This window comes from Ipomoea nil, unplaced genomic scaffold (genome assembly GCF_001879475.1).
Source record: "Ipomoea nil cultivar Tokyo-kokei standard unplaced genomic scaffold, Asagao_1.1 scaffold3199, whole genome shotgun sequence".
In the NCBI taxonomy this organism is placed as follows: domain Eukaryota; kingdom Viridiplantae; phylum Streptophyta; class Magnoliopsida; order Solanales; family Convolvulaceae; genus Ipomoea; species Ipomoea nil.
In genome coordinates this window covers 396,856-421,175 of record NW_017619627.1, presented here as the reverse complement: position 1 = coordinate 421,175, position 24,320 = coordinate 396,856, and the positions used below count along the sequence as shown (strand labels likewise).

At 35.1% G+C, this 24,320-nt stretch overlaps 3 protein-coding genes, 1 non-coding gene and 1 pseudogene across 4 annotated transcripts; 3 read left to right on the top strand and 2 right to left on the bottom strand.

Moving 5' to 3' along the window:
• Window positions 1-423: 423 nt before the first annotated feature.
• TRNAK-CUU lies at window positions 424-496 on the bottom strand. Its single transcript has one exon. It is a non-coding gene; the product is annotated as a tRNA-Lys (tRNA).
• A 6,122-nt stretch (window positions 497-6,618) lies between these two features.
• LOC109168545 (DNA-directed RNA polymerase III subunit RPC5) lies at window positions 6,619-14,020 on the top strand. Its single transcript, XM_019317599.1, has 13 exons — window positions 6,619-7,163; window positions 7,247-7,315; window positions 7,431-7,532; window positions 7,956-8,027; window positions 8,976-9,140; window positions 9,908-9,949; window positions 10,257-10,363; window positions 10,509-10,580; window positions 11,211-11,262; window positions 11,779-12,392; window positions 12,875-13,084; window positions 13,171-13,291; window positions 13,533-14,020. The coding sequence occupies exons 1-13, from the start codon at window positions 6,753-6,755 to the stop codon at window positions 13,602-13,604; spliced, it is 2,109 nt and encodes a 702-aa protein (XP_019173144.1). The 5' UTR covers window positions 6,619-6,752; the 3' UTR covers window positions 13,605-14,020.
• A 533-nt stretch (window positions 14,021-14,553) lies between these two features.
• LOC109168568 (pentatricopeptide repeat-containing protein At4g36680, mitochondrial-like) lies at window positions 14,554-16,154 on the top strand. Its single transcript, XM_019317628.1, has one exon. The coding sequence runs from the start codon at window positions 14,635-14,637 to the stop codon at window positions 15,829-15,831; it is 1,197 nt and encodes a 398-aa protein (XP_019173173.1). The 5' UTR covers window positions 14,554-14,634; the 3' UTR covers window positions 15,832-16,154.
• A 1,064-nt stretch (window positions 16,155-17,218) lies between these two features.
• Window positions 17,219-21,168, top strand: LOC109168411 (annotated as a pseudogene).
• Window positions 21,169-21,388: 220 nt separating this feature from the next.
• On the bottom strand, window positions 21,389-23,698 carry LOC109168406 (outer envelope pore protein 24A, chloroplastic-like). The gene is made up of 3 exons (XM_019317432.1): window positions 23,387-23,698; window positions 22,910-23,269; window positions 21,389-21,601 (listed from the first exon to the last, which is right to left on the bottom strand). Exons 1-3 carry the CDS (start codon window positions 23,576-23,578, stop codon window positions 21,521-21,523), a joined length of 633 nt encoding a protein of 210 aa, XP_019172977.1. The 5' UTR covers window positions 23,579-23,698; the 3' UTR covers window positions 21,389-21,520.
• Window positions 23,699-24,320: the final 622 nt, after the last annotated feature.

The following is a 24,320-nucleotide window of genomic DNA, read 5'->3' as shown; positions in this document are numbered from 1 at the left end:
TTGTTTAAATGGTTCATAAGTTTAGAAGCAAACTATATCATGGACCATACTTCATAGTATGTAAAAATAAATGTTATGAGTTTAATTATTTCCAACACCTTATTGGTTAAATTATTTAAGTCCATTATGAACTATTATCTTTGAGCATACTTTACTCCTTGCATAATCTCGAATAATGATTGAATTTTCATTCGTCATCAAAAAAAAATTATTAACATTATTTATGGAAATTAAGGTGGTGTTTGATTGTGGACTTTTACACTCTACTATGAAATTTTAATACACATATCATGTTTGTTTGCAATTACACCTTAATATGAATTTTGGGAATCGCTCTTGGAAGTTGGAACCAGAATTGACACCTTTGTTTTTTATTAAACGCTCTCGGAACAAGGAATTGAGCTGAAAAAAAAAAAAAAATATCGCCCACCGTGGGGCTCGAACCCACGACCACAAGGTTAAGAGCCTTGCGCTCTACCAACTGAGCTAGACGGGCAACTGTGATAATAATTTACTAATTAGATTACTTGAATATTATTAACTCTTTAGACATATTTTAGTTAAGTCTAAAAAGTAAAAACTATTGGGTTGGTTAATGTTTACCTTTCATAAATTTTCACCTCTACTTTAACCTTGAAAAGACATGCTAATCAGTTAATGCAATGGGGCTTACCGGAACTATTGAAGTTATTAAATGTATTATTGGTTCACCATCTTAAGACCTAATTCAATCACCATAACTCCAATAAGTGCTCCCGTAACCTAACAAAACTGCAACCCCTCCACTACTAATGCTACCATATTGTACGTTTTCCAAAAAAAAAAAAAAATGCTACCATATTCATACACACACAAATTAAGGAGATACGGATGACGCTGCAGTAAAATCAAAGAAGTTTATTCAAGTTCCCCATCAACACTCGGCTCATCTGCATCCATCACAGCTATCATTAATCTGTACAAGATTTGATACCTGACGCCTTAGGCTGTCCTCAGTCCAGCCAATGTTAGACTTGCAAGATCATATGGAAATTAAAAAAATATTGTTTCTTTAATTTTGTTTTAAATCCATCGTGGCTAGCAAACTTGCTACTTTTGCAAGTTTGTTAATGGCAGCTTTGCCGCACCGTTACGTTTTTTTATAAGTTATTTTATTATTATTTTGTTATTATATTTATAATATAATAATATAATATGAAAGTGATACAATGTACTATGATGGATCCCGTTACCATTTCAAATGGATGGTCAGGTTCGAACCGTGGTGGCGGTAACTTAGATTCTTTGACATGAAAATGTCATATACTATCTTGTAAAGAATCATGAATATTTTTATGAAAGTGAAGAAATTACAAATTTGATAATGTGGAAATAATATTTATTTTTAAAAGTGAGAGAGTATTCCAGGAAACTGATAACCTTACTATACCCAAGCTGAGCCGAAGCACCTAGTTTTAAATACTTGTTCTTCGAACTCCTTGTCCTCCTTTTCTGTTTATGGATTTTTTTTTTTTTTTTTTTTTTTTTTTTTTTTTTGGAAAACCTGTTTATGGATTCTTGATTGCTTTATCTCTGGAAGACATTATTCTATTTCATGGCAATTTATATCATAAACCAGGTACATAATTCATACTTGTAAGGTACAGAATTTTATAACCTAAGACACAAGAAATCACAACACAAGACACATACACATGTTATCTATTTACTTATTTTTCAAATTTGATTTACGTACATAATTTGTGATCATAGACACATGATTTCGTAACACAAGATACATAAATTCATAACATAAGATTAGACATAATTACTAATTTGTTTCAGATATAGAATTCATACTCTTGAGATACAATTTCATAACACAATACATAAAAAATCACAACATAAGACACATACACATACACCAAGAATCCACAGTGCATTGTAAACCCTGGTCCATGATATTGGTATAAGGATTGCTATTTCATTGATCGCCGGACTCCAGAGTTGTCGACGCTGAAAATTTTTGTTGCCACGTTGAATAAACTGCTGCTTGGATCCAAAATAAATTAGGAAAAATGAAAATATGTTAAAATGTACAATATAATAATATAGTTAGATTTTCATATATTTAGTCAAGTATCTATTTTAATATAATATAAAATTAAATTAAATTTTTGAATGATTACCATGTACATACTTATATAAATTTACAGAGAAAATTTACATAATTAAATTGATCTAATTCCTGATTGTATTTCATATATATTATAATTCCAACAATATGAATATTAGTAAGAGAATTATATTTATAAATCTAAAAAGAAATAAATTTTAAATTTTGTATTAGTAAATTTAAACTTTAATAGGACGCATTTTCTTATATGTTGGTATAATAAATTTTATATGCACATTCTATAATATAATTTCCATAATCATAATTTAGATTGCTAGGTTTATAATAAAAATAATTACAATTAGAAATTAGTAAAATTAGTATTTTAATTTTATATGATTAATATAGTGATAAGTATATGTATGTATTTAAGAAAAATTCTAAATATTTATGAACACACATTTAGTTAATTTTATAATTTTAATTCTAAAAGTCCGATTTAGCCTAAGAGGGGGGTGGGGTGGGGGTGAATTAGGTTATAAAATATTTGTGCTGATTATCCTAAGTGATCGATTATATTTGATGCAATTCTAGATGATCAAGTAAATATATAAAATTAAATGTACTTGAAATGCAGGTATAGAGTAAGGAATGAAGAACATCAAATTTTGAGTGGTTTGACCGAGCCTACTCCACTACATAAGGGAACCTCCCTTAAGATTTCCAACTCCACTATTCAGGCCTCTTTAAAATATTGGTGGACACCGCTACCATCGCACTCATCCCTCGCAAGTGATAACACTTGTATGAACACAAACCCTTCGTAGCCAAGGGTGAGACAAGACATTGACACCTTTCCGAGCAGCGAATCTCCAATAGCTCTCTTTCGTCATTGCACGCACCATTTGCCGACGCGTCACCCTACGTCTTCTCCCCCGCATGGTTCTCCTCAGCTGCCTTCTTACAGTTCTATTATGAATGGCCGTACTTTCCGTATTTAAAACAAACAAGGTGGAATCATTCATATTCAATACGTCTAAACTTCTGGCGAAGTTTGAATTTGTATAGCAGTGGCTTAATAATATCAAATTAGACACACATTCGCGCAAATCGTCCCCTCGAAACCAAACTAGTTGCTTGATCAATGTGCTTTGGATCCCCTATCTTTTCTCCAATCCGCATAAAAAAGTGTAGCCATAGTACTCGACCAGGAGGTTTGGAAATCTCACCCAAACAATTACTTGCTCAAATATATCCGAACTAGGATCAAAGTCTGTCCTCCAATCCTAAACAATAAGGTAATGGTCGAGCACAGTCTATGCGCCTCCATACTTAGAAAATTCGTAATCATCAGCATACCAGAACTTCACCAGATAATACTCATCATTTATGGATGGCCACAAGTTCAATCTTAGCCTTTGGATGCCACAAAGCCTGAATACGTCTCAACAAAACCGTTCTAGACCTGCACAATGACCGAGAGCCTACATGGCCTCATCAGCATAATCTTCTCCTCCCTTGTAAGAGCTATTTCAGGACACTCAGGTCATCCTTAGCATCTCCATCATCGTCATCCAACACGTCGTCATCACCCTTCTCCCCTGCTCCTATGGCCCCGCTAAGGATTCCTTGTATGATCGGTTGTCTCCCTAAACCTCGTCAACAGACCCTGTCACTTCCTGCTCCTCGATTCCTTTCCCAATGAATCCTTTCAATTGATCACTCAACGTTTTGGATTTCTTCGTGCTTCGTTCGAGTTGATCTTGATCCTCCGTCGTGCGCTGAGCCGCAATCGTCGCATTTTGGGTTTCCGACTAAAGAAAATTAGAAAGCATTCTTGTCTTTCATATAACCATTATAATTTTTTCAATTTTAATTTTCATTCTATGCCAAAGACCTTGTGGTCGAGCGACATAACTATGGCTCTTCCAAATAGGATGTCACAAGTTCAAACTCTAATGGGATTTTGACTCTTTGTGCTTTAATAGGTTGAGAAAGTATATATAGATAGATACTACATTGTAATAGAGTCAATAGTACTCATTTTTTTTTCTTAATTATATTAATGTTTAGGATTGTGGCACATTGTGGAGTGGTGGTTTATGAGTGTGTAGCATAATCTTAGACCAATTTATATATGTTTAGATGAGAATTTTTCGCCTCATGTGCTGATGATGGATGATGGAGAAGGCTTCATGCTCGAAATTTGCGCAAACTCTGGTAAAAAACATGGATTATGTGGAGAACATGATTATATGGAGTTGAGACACAACCACATCTAACATCTACTCCTCTTACCCTTAAAATTTATAATAATTCTTCATTAATGTAGTATTTTTTTTTATCTTTAAAATGTATAACACTTCATAAATTTGAATTTCTCAAAGAAAATTATCATTTCTTATAAATAAAACAACATTTAGGATGCGTTTGGAAACCATAAATGATTTCTGTAAATCATTTTCCAAGTTTCCAATGTTTGGTTAGAGGATGGAAATGAAAGTCAAAGGAAAATCGGGGTGTGGTCAACGAAAAATATAAGAGATTTTCTGAAAAATAACTTCCCATGGAGGGGGGGGGGGGGGAGGGGGGATTGGATGGGGGAAGTCATTTTCTGTTTGCAGCAGTGGAGTGGTCAATCGCCCGCCGCCGCCGCCGCCACCACCACCACCACCACCACCATCATTGTATATTTTAAATATTTAACATAATGGAATCAATCACTAGAAATGAAAATGCTTTCTAGAAAATGGCTCATTTTCTAGAAGATATTTTCTTACTTTTCAAACGAACTCTTGTGTTTTGTTACACAAAATAGCATTCTTGTTACATCTAATATATATATATATATATATATATATATATATATATATATATATATATATATATATATATATATATATATATAGGGTCAGGTTCCTGTGAGGTCAAGTCTTTCCGTACGGACAGTGCGGCATACACCATTAGGTATGATTAAATGCACCACACAGTGTTCGTAAATACACCATTATGTGTGGTGTATTTTTATTTTTTTTTTGTAGTGTATTTTTTGGCATTTCATTCTGGTGTATTTTCGAACACTGTATGGTGCATTTATGCATACCTAATGGTGTATGCCGCACTGACCGCACGGGAAGACCTGACCTCATAGGAACCAAAATCTCTCTCTCTCTCTCTCTCTCTATATATATATATATATATATATAATGAATCTATGAAGGCAAAACGTGTGTGAGACAGTCTCACGGATCCTTGTCTATGAGACGGATCAGATTAAGATGAAATGTAATACTTATACTAGCAAATGCAATACTAATTATGAATAAAGTATTTTTTACTCAGAAGGAAAAACATAATACTTTTGAGAGAATTACTTATAAGAAAAAATATAATACTTTTACATCAATAGTAACAAACACTTTATTAATGATTTAATATTGTATTTGCTAGTATAAGTATTACATTTGTATATTGGTTTGACCCGACCTAACCCGTATCACAGAGGCAAATTTTACTGTGGACCATAGTCCACACAGATGTGTTGACCATGGTTCAAAAATGTGTCGTTTCTTTTAATGAAAATAAACAGCACTCGTTCCATTTTATTGAATTTCATTTTATACACATTGTAGTCTTATTACAACACCACTAAATTATAATTATAATTCAACTACGATTTCATTAGACAATATACACTCAAATATTCGAAACTATTATTTAGTTTCATTTTATATACACTATAGTTTCATTATAACACAACTAAAGTATCATTTTGATATAACTACAGTTTCATTTGACAATATACACTCAACATGTGAGACATGTTTTTTAGTTTATTTTTATACATATTGTAATTTCATTTCAACAGAATTAAAGTATCTTTCCAATTCAACTATAGTTCTATTTGACAATATGCACTCAATATGTGATATATATATATATATATATATATATATATATATATATATATATATTCAGTTTCATTTTATGCATACTGCAATTTCATTTCAACACAACTAAAGTATCATTTTAATTCGATTACAGTTTTATTTGATAATATAAACACAATATGCGAGACAAGTTATTCAATTTTATTTTAAATACACTGTAGTTTATTTTGTTATAAACACACAAAAATACGGGATTTTGTTAAAATTTAACAGCTGCCATTTTCGGACCATGGTCCATGATATAACAACCGTTCTCACAGATAAAAGATATATGAGAATGTCTCACAAAAGTGTGACTTGAAAGATAAATTAAAAATAAAAGTTGTATGAATATATAATACTCGTGGGACGAATGAAATATAATAAACAAATTGTTAGATAGTATTAGATGCTAATTAGGTTTGTAATCTATAAAGACATGAGGTTTGGCTGTGAATGTTGCAGGGTTTATTACTCCGTATATTATAACCTAGATTTACCGACTTATTTAAAATAAATAAAAATTATGTAAATTATTGCGGAGTATGTGATAATACAAGCTTCTTAAATTATAATGTGATTTTGAAGTTAACTTTGTTATAAATATTGCGGAGATGCAGAGCGCGAACTAAAACCCTGATTGAAGAGGTTTTTTTTTACGGCAAGACGAATTTTCATTCACTTCCGAGCTTCAAACTACTGGATAGGGATCTTCTTCGACTAGAGTGATGGCGGATTTGGATTTAGAGGACCTTGATGCTGTTCCGACCAAGGCTCAAGCTCGACCAGGGCGGTTTGCGCCGAAGGGTTCAAGAGCTAAACCGCAACCCTCCAAACTGAAGACGGAACCGGTATCTACTTCTGATTCTGTGTTGCCGGAACCCAATCCCATTCCTGTGGCTAAAAAGGAAGAATTAGATTCCAAGCCCGTGATAATCAATAACATCCCGGAGTCCAAGCCTGAAGAAGAAGATGAACGGAGTGCCAACGACGTCGCACTGATGGACGTGGACACCAAGCCTGAAAACGGAGACAATGAAGTGCTGGATAACGAGCCAATGGACACTGAAGGCGGGGAAGACGAAGTTGTTCGAGAGATTGACGTTTATCTTACTCCCTCCATTGATCAAGACACCAAGGCAAGGGTTTAAATTTTTAATCTTTGTGTGTTTTCAGGCTAACTCTGAAATTATTTATTAAAATCTGGTTTGTGTGTGGTTAGCTATATGTAATGCAGTATCCTTTAAGACCAATATGGCGACCATATGAAATGGAGGAAAGGTGTGAAGAGGTGAGTAACAGATGTTAGTTAGTCTAATTTCCTGGTTTATAAGAAATCCCATGTTATTCTTCATAATCGTGTTTGGGGAGGAAATAAATGGATTGGTCGGGATGGTGATTTGCAGGTGAGGGTGAAGCCTGCAAGTTCAGAGGTTGAAGTTGACCTGAGTATTGATGTTGATTCCAAGAATTATGACAGAAATGCTGATCATCCTATGACAAAGCAGGTTTGACATTGAGTTTATTCCATTTCAGTTAGGACTTCAGCTCCATTTGGTATGCTTGAGCAAATATGTTTGATTCCTTGGGAATCCCCATTTACGTTTCATACTTATTTGTTCCTTTCACTACATGGAAGGAATAGTGGTTTCATGGATGGCGGATCAGAACATCTTTTTTTTTTTTGGATAAAAATAACTATGATTAAATAATATGAATTCCATTGTCCGATCCTTTCCAAATTTCGTTTCAATACCAGGTGCTGCAATTCCACTGTAACAGAGCCTAAGAGTGATTGAACTCTTTTTGGTCAAGTTATGCATATGTTTTGGTTTTCTATGAAAAAGAACTGCAATATATTTGTTCGTGGTCTTTGAAAATTCTGCTTTTAGTTCATCCTTTTGGCATCTAATTGTTTGTGTTCTTTTTAGAGTCTTTTAACTAAATGGAAACCAACTCCTCTCGCAACTGGATATGCTGTTGGGGTCCTGGTTGGCAATAAGGTATACTCTTTAGCTTGAGTATTCAGATTTATATGGAGTGAGTTTAATTGCTGTTGAGGTCAAACTTATAAGTCCCCTCCTCTACCTTTACTTTTTGTTTTTTTTTTTTTCCGCCCCATTGACTTGGCATTTATGTGATTATCTTTTTTTTTTTTTTTTCCTCGAGATAAGTGGCACCTACAAGTGTAGAATGGAACGTGTTTGTGTTCTTAGAGGTATTACAAGGGGTTTTGAAAGATGAAATTAGAGGCCTATTCCTAATAAGAAAGCAGAATTGGGCAAGGTCTAATACTATTAAAAAAGATGAATTGAGCAATCAAATTTTAACATTCTTTGGATTAACTTTCTGGTGCAGGTAGTGATTTGGTATGCAATGAATGTAGTGAGGTTTGTGGTAATAGTCTGAAAATTTGTTCCCCATGCCATATGCACAAAATAAAAGAATATAAAATAAAAAATAGTGCAACATACTAAGAAGGTGAAGTGTGTTACAAGTGCAGATTCTGAGAGGATGCTACACACAAATTGAAAGAACACTAGAAGCTAAAATATATGAAGTAGATACGAGATGTTTTAGAGTTACTGCTGTCTTAGTGTCTTACTTTGGGTTATATCTTCAGCTGGAAAGAATATACCATCTTCCAATCTTCCATTGAGGCCTCTTGGGCTGTGTACGATTGTGTGAATGCAGCTTAATGTGCTTCATTTTTCATAGTGTGAATGAAAGGGAATGTCAAGTACTCCAGTTTTGGTCAACAACTTTATTATAGTGTTTTGCAGCTTACAAATATGAGAAGTTAATGAAAAAGATGCTTATTTCATTAAAATAATCTTTAGTTTTTATTGTTTTTTTTTTTTTTTTTTTTTTTTTTTTGGGTGGTTGTTGCCCAAACATTGTAATTTGTTCACTGGTATGCATTGTAAAACAGAGTTCTTTTTGTCATGCAGTTGCACCTCAATCCCATTCATGCAGTTGTGCAGCTCCGACCATCAATGGAACATCAGAACCCTGGTGGACCTAAAAAGACAAATATTCAAACTAGCACTGCTGAAAATCCAGTTAAAATAGAAGAAGCTAAGGAACAAAAGCCTCCAGTTCTATCTAAGAAGCAGGTGAGTACCCAGTTCCCTAGTTTGATTTACTTTCTATCTATTAATTGTAGCCTTGTAGGAGTAGGATTTATTCTTTTTCCCACAATAACAAAAAATCTTCGTCGTATGTGGTCCTTTCAAAGGGTTTTATTGTTAAGTATATTTCAATCAATCTATCAATTCAGCTAATAATAGGGATTCTATCTATCAATATATATGGTCTTTGATAATCAATAATGATTTTTCTTTTAAGTTCTGTTACTTGATTGACCCACTGACTTCTATTATGTCAATATTAATCACTGCTGTTGGAGTTATGGTTCTTATTTGTAGTGATAATTATATGGCTCATGATCAAGGATATTTTTCTTTTTTGCTTCTATGAGTATTTTCAGTGCTGCCGTGTTGGGATTACTTACTAGTTCTAATTTTATACAAATTTATATTTTTTGGGAATTGGCTGGACTATTTTCCTATCTATTAATATAGGGTTTTGGTTTACACAACATGGTGCGGCAAATGCTTGTCAAAGAGCATTTTTAAATAATCATGTAGGGGATTTTGGTTATTGATTTTGTGAATAATGGCTTCAGGTAGGTTTAGTCAAGTACTCTGTGGTACCTATTTATTTGCTAATGTACATTTTCAATAGTTGGCAACTTAAATTGATAAATGCATTATTTGAATTTATATTAATGCTCTTGCTTTTCAAGCTCTTGCCTGCCAAATTATTTGGCATGATCGATCCTATTTTAATTTGTTATTTTCTAAATTACATACTTGTGCAGAACAAGCCAATGGAAAAATTGCAAGACAAGGATAATGAAGAGGTACAAAATAAAAGCATCTAGTAATATGCGATATGCCTTTTCACAATCTCATCCACTTTTTGCTGAAAGTTATTATATGATTCAATTGGAAAATATTTTTTTAGAAGTGTTTTTATACAGTCCATACAGTATCTACTGGTATGGAAATGGCCTTATCATACTTGTTCATAGTGATTTCTCAAAGAGGCCATATATGTTCATTATGTCTACAAGGATGATCGGTTAAACATGCAAAAAATTATGGTGTTTCTCTTTCATGGCTAGTGATCATTTATGTTATCTTCCTTTTTCTTTATTGAATTCCCAGTCGTGGGTGTGCCTCAAATACCATGGTGCACAGAGTGACGTTTCATCCAGATGTTTTAAAAAAATGGTCGAGGCTGAAGGTTCCCCAGTACAGTTTTCCATGAGCCCGTGTGTATTTCTTTAATGCTGGTTCACATTCTTATTTTTAATGCCCTTATTATTTCATATGCTGCAATTCAGTATCCCCTCCTCCCAAGTCTTCTTCATTCAATGATATATGTCCATTGATTTCAATTCTTTTTTCCTCTGAAAGGGACGACTATGTGAATGTCTTGTGTCCTGGTGCATTGACTGAAAGTGATAAAGTGAAAGCCCCCCCAATAAGGTAATCCTGCTGAACTGAGTTCTTTGTTCTTACTAATTATTTGGCACTTTCAGATTGTTCCAACGGCTTTAATAAGGTAAAAACCTTATTTGCATGGGAATATGATTTCATCACATTGTCTCAGTTAGAGCTCTTCTCTTTGATTGAATGATATTTATATCTATTGTATTCTGTTTTTCTTTTCTAAATGTGGCTGGGGTACATTGTCTAAACAGATATAATGCCTACATAGTGCTGTGGAAAATTTAGTGGTTAATTCTTTTAGGTAATCTTACACTTTGTCATATAATTTCTGTCAGAAGTCAGAACAACTTAGTATTCTTACTAGTATCATACTTTATGATGTAGAGTATTATATTAGGGCAACAAGAAATAAACTTTTATGGATGCCATATACATTATGGACACTGTGTTTGGCTGTTTTTGATTTGTTGGCTATCTACTTTTTCACCTTCAAAGCCCATTTTAGGTCATAATTATTACGTTTTAAAAATTGCATTGACTACCACAAATATGTTATACTCTGCAAATAATATGATGATTATTACTGATGAAAAACTGAAGAATTATGTGGTATATGTTTGGAGAATTGGAGGTTTGAAGTTATTTAACAATTGGGTGCTTCTTCAGGTCTTTGATTTTGCATCCACTGGAAGAACGTTTCAAAACTTGGCTTACTGAGGTTTGTACCCTCTTTCTTAACTATAATTTCCTTTACTCGAAGCAATCATTTCTCCGTGTAGCATTCACCTTGGAAACTGAATGCAATAAATGCCTGGCCTTTTGAATTAATTAGTCAAGTAGTTATATTCGGCTATACCTTATTCTATTAAGAATTACTCGTAAAATGAGTTTCTATTTTCTTATGCCATGGTATCTGTATGGGAAATGTAGACTTTGCCTAGAAGTCTGAATTCTATTAAAAAGTTTCTCTATGTGTGGCATATGCCTGTATTGGCTTCTAATCAATGCAAATCAAAGCTGTAGTTCACACTGAGGGAGTTAGAGTCATTGTTCCTGCACCCCTTTTTTTTTTTTTTTTTTTAAAACAACTTGAGCATTGATTGTAGTCATCAGCATGTGATTATGTGATTTTTCCCTGTTTCATAAGTTGCATTCGATTTTGTTTTGCAACTCAGGCTGTTTGATATTTTTCCTTGTGGTATTCTTGTGGCTGATTTGTGATGTTTGGTCACAGGGACCACCTATTCATCGTTTCGATACTTTGAAGCACCTGGCCCCTGAAGAATCAGCAGAAGAAATTTTGACAGTCCTCCAAAAACATGCCGTATTAGTTCAAGGGCTTTGGATTCCAAAAAGTTCTTTAGTATGTAAAAAAGACAAACCTGTAGAACTTGTAGCAAGGGACTATGTTCTATCATTGTTTAGCAAAGCACCTTCGATAAAAAATTCAGTGTTTAAAGACAAAGCGGTTGCCCTTGATAAAGCGATGAAAGAAGTATTAAATGTACTAGCTGTCGAGAGACCAATCCTCAATGATTGGAAGCTTAAAGAGAAGCCTGACACTAAATTTTTAAAAGAATTTCCCAACATTGTGAAGGAGCAAGCTGAGAAATGGGAACTTCTGGAAAGAAGCATGCTTGATATTATTTCCAAAGGAAGCAGTAAGCGTCAGGTAAAACATTCTTCAGAGAATACTCTTACAAAAAAATCACCAGCATCAACAATTCCTGATAAGCAAGGGCCAAGAACTACGAATGGAAGTCAGTCAAGGACACCAATGTCAGAAGAAACTCGAGAGGCTTTACCGAAGGCCCTCCTGAAACTTTTTAAGGTTCACAAGGTTTGCAGGTGAGCTATCTCAAACTGATCTTTTAAACTTCCTCATTTTTAATAATTTTAGCTACATGTTTGAAACAGATAGCCAGCCATCATACAATCTATTCCTATCCTACTATGCTTGCATGTGCTCATCATGTTCAGAGATGGGATAGAGGAATTTTTCTGCATAATTTTTGTTATGCATATCACATACTGAATATTTCTTAATTACTTCAGTGATGATGCCTCATTCAGGCCACAGGATGCCCTGGATCCTCATCAATCCATACTTATAATTTTTAAGTATTTGGTATTTTTTTTTTTTTCTAAAATAAGTTATTACTGTTTAAGTATTAAATATAAAATAAGTTTTCTTTTAGGCAAGTTAGCCCCCACCCCTCCATCAAGAAAAGGGTGTCAGGTTCTGTCTTGTTCCTGATGTCTTGATACTTGAGATCTTTGTTCTGTTTATAAATTTACGGCTCATTAAATTATGATTCATATGTTACCAGTTTTCAACAAATCTGCCAACGTTTGAGGGAAATGGCGGTTTCTGAGTCTGCTCGACCAAAGGGAAATGCCAGAGAAGCAACCGCTGCAGCAATGGGTGTTGATGCTCCTCCAGAGGAGCTTCAGGCAATTATAAATCAGGTTGCTGTAAATATACATGGTGTCTATGTTTTGAAGTCATCACCCGATTTTCCGCAGTATGATGCATTAAGGTTGTTCACAATTTCACAACCTTCTCAACCTCAACAATTAATTGGTAATATCTAGGCATTAATGTTATGTGAATTTTGCTTTTCAGGAAGGTGGTGATTGCTCTTTTAATTGCAGAAGGTCCTAATGCAAAGCTTAAAAGGGCTTCAGTTATTGAGGCTGCTAGGTTGCAACTTAACAAGGATATTACAGACACGGAGTTTCAGAAGGTGAGAGATCAACAATTCCAGAAATAGAAAAGGATGAAAGTGTACCTTTTTGACAATTTAATGTTCACTTGGCTTATAGTTGCAGAATTAAATATATGGTTTTTGAAACTCGCCTTCTGTTAACTGCCATTCTATCAATTGTCTTGGCTTTTGCAGAAATATTTCCCAAATTTTGTGCTCTTGCTGCAAAATTCTATGAAGATTCAGTGACCTGATGGAATGTCTTATATGTGTTTTGCAGGTTGTATCGGAGCTATGCGTATCACAAAGTTCGGGTTGGGTTCTGAAACGCGGTGATGGAAGTCCAAAATAGCACTTTCAGAGCGCCTATCAACTGTTGGAGCATATTTTTGCATTAAATTCCAGGAACTCCATAGTTCCAAAGATCATTCTTCAACCTTGTATAACATGTTGAGATGTCAGCTATGATATAATGGATGCCATTGCCATGTCGGGTGCTTTGCCGATATTACCTTCGGGAACTATTTGCTGCATCGGAAAGGTCAAGATGAACTCGGGGATCAAATTTGGACAACTTCTAATAGCTCAAGGCCTGAAATTCATAGTTTGGCACTCAACATGAAAAATCATAGTGAATCTAGTGACAGGTTTTATTATTATTATTTTTTTGTTTATTTATAAAAAACCCATTTTTGTTGTTTGCTTTGAAGATTGAACCTTGTGCATTTATCAATGCTCACAAAAATGAAGTTACCTATTATTCCTGAATCCTGAATAGCTTGGGTCAAATTCGAATTAGTTTGATAGGGATGAGGATATATGTGCTAAATACTTCTAATGAATCATTAAAACATGAATCGAAAATAAAACATAATCTTCTAGTGCTGGTGGATTGTTTATTTCATTTTTTTAATATTTTATTTGTTCAAAAGAAATGAAAAAAAATTGAGTTAGTAAACATCAATTATTGCAAAGATAGAGAACTTTTATAATAATAATTATTGTTTCAGAGCTGATCAAGTGTCCCAATGGCTATATGCTCAACACGTGGACCGTAGGTCGCTGAGATTCGAACTTATGACCTTTATCATAGTTCTAATACCAAATTGAAGCATGTGCAAGTCTAAACTAATAGCTGAATTGCACATTAATAACTATATGCTCAACAGTGTAGTCTGTAACAGTTTACCACCTCTTTTAGGGAAACCTAATATCAAATAATCAAATAATAATTATAATAATCTTTTCAAAAAAAAAATAATAATAATAATAGATGGTCATCTTTTTTGGCAAGTTTATGTGACAGCGTCTGGTAAAACCCTATCTCACTTCTCTTTTTCAGTAGGCAGTCACCCTTAAGCCCTAGATCATTAGAAAAAAAAATGTCTTCTTTCGCCTTGCGACAAGCTCGCCACCTCGCAACGGCCTCGGCGGCCGCCGCTTCCACATCCGCCGCCGCCATATCCATATCCAAAGCGAAGTCAGTTCTCCGATCGGAGCATGACCCTGACAAAGCGTTGGAGATCTACTCCTCCGTGTCTGGCCACTACTCCTCCCCGCTCTCCTCTCGATATGCGCAGGAGTATACCGTCAAGCGTCTTGCCAAGTCGCACCGCTTCTCCGACATTGAAGCCTTCTTAGAGTCTCACAAGAAAGATCCTAAAGTCAGTCAGGAGCCATTTCTTGCCACTATCATCCGCTCTTATGGCATCGTTGGAATGTTCGACAACGCGCTCAGAACATACGAGCAAATGACCGATTTAGGCACTCCTAGATCCTCTGTTTCCTTCAACGCCCTCCTCTCCGCATGCATTCATTCGAAGTTGTACGATCGTGTTCCCCAGCTGTTTGAAGAAATTCCTAACAAGTATAGGGTCTCGCCGGATAGGGTTTCGTTTGGTATACTGATTAGGTCTTATTGTGAAGTTGGAACGCCTAAATTGGCCATGGAGAAACTGAAGGAGATGGAGGGGAAGGGTATGCAAATTACTGCTGTTCCTTATACCACAATTATGAATTCATTGTATAAGAAAGGGATGAGTGATGAAGCTGAGAAGGTCTGGGATGAGATGGTAAAATCAGGGTGTGAACTCGATGTTGGAGCCTATAACGTAAGGATTATGAACATTCAAGGTGGGAGCCCTGATGGCGTCAAGGGTTTGATCGACGAAATGAGTAATGCAGGGCTAAAACCTGATATCATTAGCTACAATTACTTGATGACTTGTTACTGTAGGAATGGGATGATGGATGAAGCTGAGCAGGTTTATAACAGCCTGGAGGCTAATTTTTGTAAGCCTAATGCCACAACTTTTAGGACTTTGATATACTATGCTTGTCAGCAGGGACAGTTTGATACAGGGTATAAGGTGTTTAACAAGAGTGTGGCAATGAACAAGATCCCAGATTTTAATACTCTGAAGCATCTCGTTCGCGGGTTCGTAACACTATCAAAGACAAGAGAGGCAAAATCCGTGATTTCAATAGTGAAGAGTAAGTTTCCTCCTAATGTGTTGAAGGCTTGGACCAAACTTGAGGAGGAGCTTGGCTTGACAAACGATGAAACGGCCCGTGACTGAGTAATGAAGGATGGTTTGTTTTGGCTTGGTAATTTAAGTAGCACAAACATTTCATACACAATATTTTAGTGATGTCCCAAGATTGAATCTTTGGTTTCAAACTATCTCCCAAGATTGAATCTTTGGTATAATTTTGCAGCTAGACTCTGCCAGTGATATGTACTTGTCTCTTTGACTGAAAGCTGCTATTGAGCTCTGAATTAAGTTTTGTTGGGTTTAGTCTTTCTTTGTTCCAAATGTTGCTTTCTCCTTTGTAACTATTTGTCTAATAATGTCTTGATACTTTTTATCTTCATCAAATTCAGTGTTTTACTGTTGCATAATATGTTTTCTGTCTGTGCTGCTCTGCCTATGAATTGAGTACACCTTTAATCCTCTCTGGTGCTACTGTAAATTCTTGTTTGTTTCAATAAGCCATGATATTAGATTGTCTAGCATACTGGTAATTTTGTCCCTGTTCTGTTTTGGATGTCAAATGAGAAGTTAGCAGCATCTGATTCAGTTCTGGTCTATTATGCAGATGTGGCTTCCTAGTAGTATATGGTCTTGGAGTGCTGGGTATAAATAAATACGGAGTACTATAATATCCATGCAATCATTAGGTTATAATAATGTAATATACATATATTTTGATTATTGCTGTTTTTACTTTTGATTCTTTAAGGTGTGTTTTGGGAACCCGGATAATGAAATTGATTTTTGGAAAATTTTCCGTTAACTCTGGAAAATATGACCATTTTGGAGGAAAATGACTTCATTTTCCACCGACCTCACAATTGGAAAGCTTTGGCTTCCGGCGGGAAACCAAGAAACCAGAGCACTACTCTGGAAAATGAGACTATTTTTTAGAAAATGATTTATTTTTCAAAAGTTATTTTCCTCATTTTCACACACCCTCTAAGTTAATTCAAAGTTGACTAGACCAAATCCGTTCAATTTTAAATTTAAAAAATTAGTGTAATAATTGACCTATATTGAAATTAACCTTTTTTTAAAGGGTACAAAGCAAAATATGTGTGAAAATAATTTATCAAAAGTCTACTAAATTGGAATTGTGGAATTGTAACATTTAGTTATAATTTACATTTATTTTTTTTGATGAGAGAAATATGTAGTTATTACATATTTATGGTGGATGTGTTAAATTAGGAAATCCTAGGTTCAACTGAAAGTGACTTTGGATATTGAAATTAAGCCGCTCAACATGACCTAATAGGAGAAATATGTTCCATTCATTTGACTATTTTGATAAAAGTACGTGATGTTTTGAAAAGAAAATAAGAAATTATAATGCATAGACTCATGAATACAAGTTATTTTAATTTTAGGAGAAGTGAATAATTTGCCAAAAAATAAATAATGTTTTTAAAGAAAAATACTCACTAAAATTTGTGCGTAATAAATAGTACGGAGAGTATAAATGCAGCCTCCTAAGTCCTAAGTCGGTTCTCCAGCGAATAACTGCCAGCTGAAGAGAGCTTAAGAAACTCAGAGCCCGGCCATTCATGACGACTCGTATTGCTCCAGGCGTCGGGGCAAATCTTCTCGGCCAACATTCCGCCGAGCGCAACCAAGACGCCACCGCCTACGTCGGCAACCTCGATCCTCAGGTTTCCTTTTTCCCTTCCTAATAATAGGGCTATTCTTTTCCTAGCCCTCTTCCGCGCACGGAGTATTGGCTATCAAAATGTTACTACTATAGAACCATATCCTACCTTAAGGTTCGCATGTTTCTTATGCTCTTCAATTCATTGATAATACTATAACTCAAATACTTGCTGTGATATAGATTATTGAAATTGTTATTTTTGTTAAGACACAAAATCCTGACCTGTCAAATCACGTTTTCGAAAGCTTCGCGTGGTGGAGCGCTATATTTGATTTTGTATGAGCAGTTGAGCATTTTCTGTGAAAAATGTGAAGGCTTAAGTATGAATAAAATTTACATGTGATGATGATGGAGGTGGTCAGTTGCCAATCTTGGTTAAGAGTTGCAATTTTAATTTTTAGGTTTACTGGAGATTGGAGAAAAATATAGACTATGCTCACATTCCTTTCTCACTTGGCTGCTAGGAATAATTTTAGTTTCAATATGGACGTGTGTTAGTAGAAAAAAAAATGGTGAATCACTCTGAAGTGTGCATATGTTTATCAATGGCAACTTGCAAATTTGCATTATTAATGTGCTTTAAGATAATGACATGATCTCTTCAGGATTTCAAAAAAGTTCAACTATATAAGAAAACAAAAATGCCAGGCTGGTTTAAGATAATGTTAGGATCTTTCTAAAACTTGTCAATGACCACTAATCTTCACATGATTTCACTCTCAAAGAAAAAAGCACAATTTGAATATCTTAAAATTTTTTCTTTCTCTCATTTCGTATTCCCTTCAACGATTTCAGTTCAAACGCCGCTTAAGACAATTAATATTGTTTTCTCTGCTTGTAGGTTTCGGAAGAATTATTATGGGAGCTGTTTGTTCAAGCTGGTCCAGTTGGTATGCTTGAATTTTTAAGTATCTAGATTTGCAAACCAAATCCCCCCTTAACGAAAACACACAGGCAATAGTAAAACATGCATTTTAGTATGTTTTTAACTTTTTTATTTGCATCATCAATTGCATTCCATTAACACGGTTGATATATTGGCTGCAGTTAATGTATATGTCCCCAAGGATAGAGTCACTAATTCTCATCAAGGATATGGCTTTGTGGAGTTCCGAAGTGAAGAAGATGCTGACTATGTAAGTATTGCCTGCATCAAGCTGCTCTTAGCATATTTGTTTGGAATTTATGTATCATTAATCTAATATAATTTCAGTGATTCCATTCCTTGGTTGAATAATCCAGGCAATAAAGGTGCTGAATATGATTAAACTTTATGGGAAACCGATACGAGTGAATAAGGTGCAAATTTCCCTGCCTTATATCAATTTTTCTATAATGTAATCTGTTCTTATAGTTGTTAATCAATTATCTCTTTTATAATTGATTGTCTGCCTTTATTATCTTTTTCCATTCTTTCCAGGCATCACAAGATAAAAAGAGTGTCGATGTTGGTGCTAACCTTTTCGTTGGGAACCTTGATCCTGTAAGCAGCTTGACATTACCTACTTCTTTATCTACCCTGAAGATATGTATGCATCTAGGAGTTCAAGCTTTCATACAAACATACATTAATAGTTGAGACACTTTTATATGCATGTCCTCTATACTGAAGTGTGCAAGTACCACCGTTTTTCTGCTGCAGGATGTAGATGAGAAACTTCTGTATGATACATTCAGTGCTTTTGGAGTAATAGTTTCAAATCCAAAGGTCATTTCCCTCTTTATTATTTACATAAGTTCCAAGTTTTGCTTATTATTTTAGAGATGGTTTTGGAATCAAAGTAGATATATAGTCATATAGATGCCCCAATTAGAAGTGAATCTACTTTGGAGGTGGGACTATAGGAGATGAAAAGCTAGATTGAGACTTTTTTTTTTTTTTTTTTTTAAAACTGAGACTTATTTTGTATCAAAGAAAAATAGAAAATATGATAGCTTAGGACAAGTGGCAGATTTAGCAGTTGTAAGAACTCGGTGGAGACAGGTTCTTTTTCAATTTAAACAAGAGATGGAACGCTTTTGAAGTGTGAAATATGATAGGCAATATAGTTCTCTCTCTCTCAATATATATATATATTTTTTCTGAGATGCCTTTTCTAGTTGGTTTCTAACATCTAGTCACTTCTGCAGATAATGAGAGATCCTGAGACTGGAAATTCCCGTGGTTTTGGTTTTATTAGCTATGATTCATTTGAGGCTTCTGATGCAGCCATTGAGGTAACTGATTTCTCATGGTGGAATACTGATCATATCATTTAAAAGGCCTACTTAAAAACTTAATCCTGCAATACAAAACCTAAATTTTAAGTCAAAATGCCCTCCCATAATTTGACATTTTCTGTTCTTCATTGTGGCATCCCTAGTCTCCTCCTTTGCTAAATTGAAGTCTCTTCTTCTTACTTGTGACATTTTTATAGCATGTCTATGGAGAGTGGACTTCTAGGAAATTGATATTTGTTGGAACTCAATGATGTTCCTGGATTAGATAAACCTATTGCAGAATATCTGCTTCCCCTTAACCAATAATATTTACAATGACTAGTTTACTTTTGACAGTTCTTGCCAGAAGAGAAGAATTCTTTTCCTCCCATAATATTGTATGTTTTGGATTTTCATTATAATATTATATGCTTGGGTAAGAGTTTATTCAGATGTTCTGAATCTACCACTCTCTAGCCCCTCCTTGCTATCTCAGTTTCATATTTACTGATCAACCATTGTGTCATACATTGCTTCTGTAGGCGATGAATGGGCAATACCCCTCTGTAACCGTCAGATTACAGTCTCTTATGCCTATAAGAAAGATACAAAGGGCGAGCGTCATGGCACACCTGCAGGTTAGCATTTAATTACAAATCAGAATGGTGTGCATGAGCATAATCAAAATCCATATGATCCCTTCCAAAATTGAATGGTTTTGTATCCATTAATTCTTTTTCCACTTTGTGATTTGAGTAGAGAGGGTATTAGCTGCAAGTAATCCAACTACTCAGAAGAACAGGCCCCATACACTCTTTGCAAGTGGACCTCCAACGCTTCCCCCTCTGGTACAAGCCAATGGTACAACTGCAGCTCCACTTCCCCCACGGCCTTTTGCAAATAGCCATGTTCCTCCATCCCCCATTCCGGCAATGCGCCCACCTTCCATGCAGCCTAATATGTACGCACGAATGCAAATACCTCCGCCACAGTCATGGCAGGGCCAGCCTGCACAACCAGGCATGGTTGGAATTCCACAGCAGCCAATGCAGCAGTTTAGAGGCATGGCTCCACCACTGAATAGGCCCCCTCCACCACCTATGGGAATGGGTGCTCCAGTCTGGCGCCCACCACCACCTCCACAGCAACTAAGTGGTGGACCACACTCTATTCAACAAATGTCAATGCCACCACCACCACCACCCCTAAGTTAATTAGTGCTTTCTCTTCAATCATTATTAGCCAAGGAAGTTTATGGAGAATATTATAGTGCCTGTGTGCTTGCTTGCCTCCAGAATCCACAGGATTGGTAATGTTGGCCAAAACAAGTTTTTGAGGGTTCGCTTTGTATGGATTTATTTTTCAGGGAAAAGTCAATCCACTATTGGCTCTTTAGGAATGCAAGCATAATGATGAGCAGGTCTCATATTTCTTTCATTAAATCTGTTCCGTTTGTAAGCATTTACAAGCACTCAGGACAATTAAACTTGTAGATTTGTATAATAATTTAAGGAGCAGTTAATATTCAAGGAATGACAGCTGAAAATGGTACTAGACCCAATCAATTGAACATGAAGAAAATAACCTATCAGCAACCGCCACATTAGGAAGTAAATTTGAGGGAGTAAGATTTGAGAAGTAAATAACTCTTAAGCATTATGTATTGCAATGCTTTCACGGGAATTCGGAAATTAGCAGTATGCCAATTGGTCTACGTATTGGTTGTGGTTAGGCCATTAGCGTGGCCTATTTTCAGGAAAAGCTAAATACCATTCACAATACCAAGCAAAAAAGCAACATAACTTGTGTATGCAATTAACATGCAACAAGTAATATCAGATATAACTCTTGAACCAAAAATTTGCAAAATGTGAAGTTGAATTACACATCAAAATTCAACCTACTCTCCGCACTAAATGTGAGGGTCTTTGACGGATCTGCCAAATTAATAGATGCAGACACCTGTTGAGCAAACAATAATAAGATGGAACAGGCAGCAGTCAGATTTTAAACGAGAGATAAAAGGAATACTTTCATTACAGTCCATGTAGGAATAAAAGACCAAAAGCATATGATCTTCCATCTCCAATCACTTAGGTACAAAAAACACTAATAACAATGTTTATCCCAAATTACTAACATAAACGAATAAGTAAGCTCTTATTAAATTGCAAAATCAGAGCATGAGAGCCATTGAATGTAAAAGGATAGGTTCAAGAACAAACATAGCATCTCCAAAAATATGCAGAATATTAGGTGTCTTCCTCTATCCATCACTTAACAACTATTCAATCTACCCTTCTAGACTGTTAATTGCATAAACATCCCCTGTGTCTTATTTTACATTTACTTCCAAATACTAAACCAGTTTTCTTAGAGTAAGTCTTGTGTGAGACCATATCATGAGAGACTTGTTCATTTTTTAATTAAAATATAATATTTTCACTCATAAAAAACTATTATACGTTTCACGGTGGGACGGTCTCACACAACACTTATATAATTTTTAACATAGTTGTTCTATTTTGGTCACTTCTTTTTTGACTTGTGTTCTTTTTCTATTCACTTTGTTTTTTAACCTTTTTTTCCTAATTTCTCATTCCCTCCACCATCCCCTCTCTTTTTTACTTTTTTTACTTTTTTTTTTTTTTTTTTTCAATTTTCATCTAAATAACCTCTAATGAACAAGGCATTAGCCAGTGCTAGGCAGTAGAATACAGTGTCTATAAATCTATAAATAGAACCTCAATAATAGTAGCAACTAGCAAGCAAAAGCAGCTCAATAATTGCAAAAAAGTTGGTGTTACCTATATATATATATATATATATATATATATATATATATATATATACAAGTCTATTAGGGATTGGGATTTGGGGAGTAACTCCCAGTAAACAAAATGACATAGGTAATACCTAATAACGTGTCTTAGCAAGATTCAAGTCTTAACCAGTAACACTCAGAAACTAGATGTATAGGACTACCTCCTTTGTATTTAATCCTTTTCAGTTCTTGCTTAAGGAAAAGGAATCCTTGATGAATTGTTAAGTGATTATCTATCCATTCCACTTCCTGATTGAATTCATAAATCATAAATACAACTACTACATCAATTCAGAGCAGGATCGAATGCAAACACAAACAACTCTGAAACACATTCATGCATTTCAAGACATTCTGTAAGACCAATTTCATGATTGACAATCATTACGCAGAGGAAACAGTCCAAATGAGCTTTTTGCAATGAATAGTCAAAGTATAAATAATACCTTAACGCTGCCATTAATACTTGTATTCCGGCACCAGTCCAACTTCAAAACCTTACTCGAACTCTGATACGAAGCCCTCACCACATCATCATCCAAAACTCTCCTGGAAACAGCAACATCCAACGAATTCTTCCCGAAATCATAGCTAGGCTCAAGCGTCGTCAAGCCTCCGTACATATAACTGTACTTCACCTTGCAGTTTCTAGAATTCAGCTCATAATTAGCGGATAGCTTGTTTGAAGAATCGATCACCAATGTCCCATCCAGTGCCGTTCGATTATCGCCCCTCCAGTGCGAATACGTCAAATTCAGCTGCTTCTCTAAAACCCTAGCCGTATTCATAAACTGAAACTTCACATCCTGTACAATAAAAGCTGTGACTACAACAATAATACTCCGTAATATACTGCAAATGATGATCAAACAACTTCAAACAAACTAATAAACAAATTTAAGTTTAAATTCCAAGCAATTGACCTTTTTGGGAACATTGTAGTCAATGACAAAGGATCCTGGCTTTTCAACTAAGAGAGAGAGGTCTTCGAAGGAGGGACCGTTGATAAAGGTGGCTTTGCCTTTGAGGTCGAAATCGCCGGCGTTGAGAGTGGCGGAGGCGACGGCGCCACTGGCGCCATTATCGTAGTGGCCTGTAAGCGAAGTTCTTATCATTTTTTTGCTCTCTGCGAAAGGGGAAGGAGGAGCGAAGCGGCGGAAAAAGCACAGTGGTAATCTATCACGAAAGGGGAGGGATTTGAAACGGCGCTGCTTTGGATCAGTGGAGGGAACGAAGGAGAAAAGGCGAGAAATGCTAGGCGGATCCTGTGCTTCGCGAATACCGTATTATTGTTACAACGGATTATTATGTCCATCATCCAGGGGTGGGAGTTGTTATACTATGAACTACGGTCCATCTTGTAAAGTGAATTTGATCCATATACATTATGTATTTTAGTATTGAAATTGTGAATTTTTAGAATATAAATTGTGTTGTTCTTTGTGCTCCAGGAGGTTGAAAAGGTAACTATGAACAAATATTACATTGTAATAGAGTCAATAATATTCAAATATATATATATATATTGTATTTCTAAGTTAAAACACATAACGGTTGTAAAATAGAATTTGTAAATACAATATAGGATAAGGCCGTCATCAAATCCTAATATATTAATATCATGTGACTGCAGTATTTGAAAGGAATTTGTGAATACAAAACAAGGTAATCAATTACATATATGTACATTGTGTGTTCGTTGTGAATTTTAAATGGTAATTGTTAACATTTAATATGTAAATTGTGAACATCTAAATCCGGTTCTACAAAATAATTTGCTCAGTCGTGGGCATTGGGCATGCAATTCTTTCCGGATTGTATTTAGCCTAGTAGTAGTACTATCATTATTACATGGAC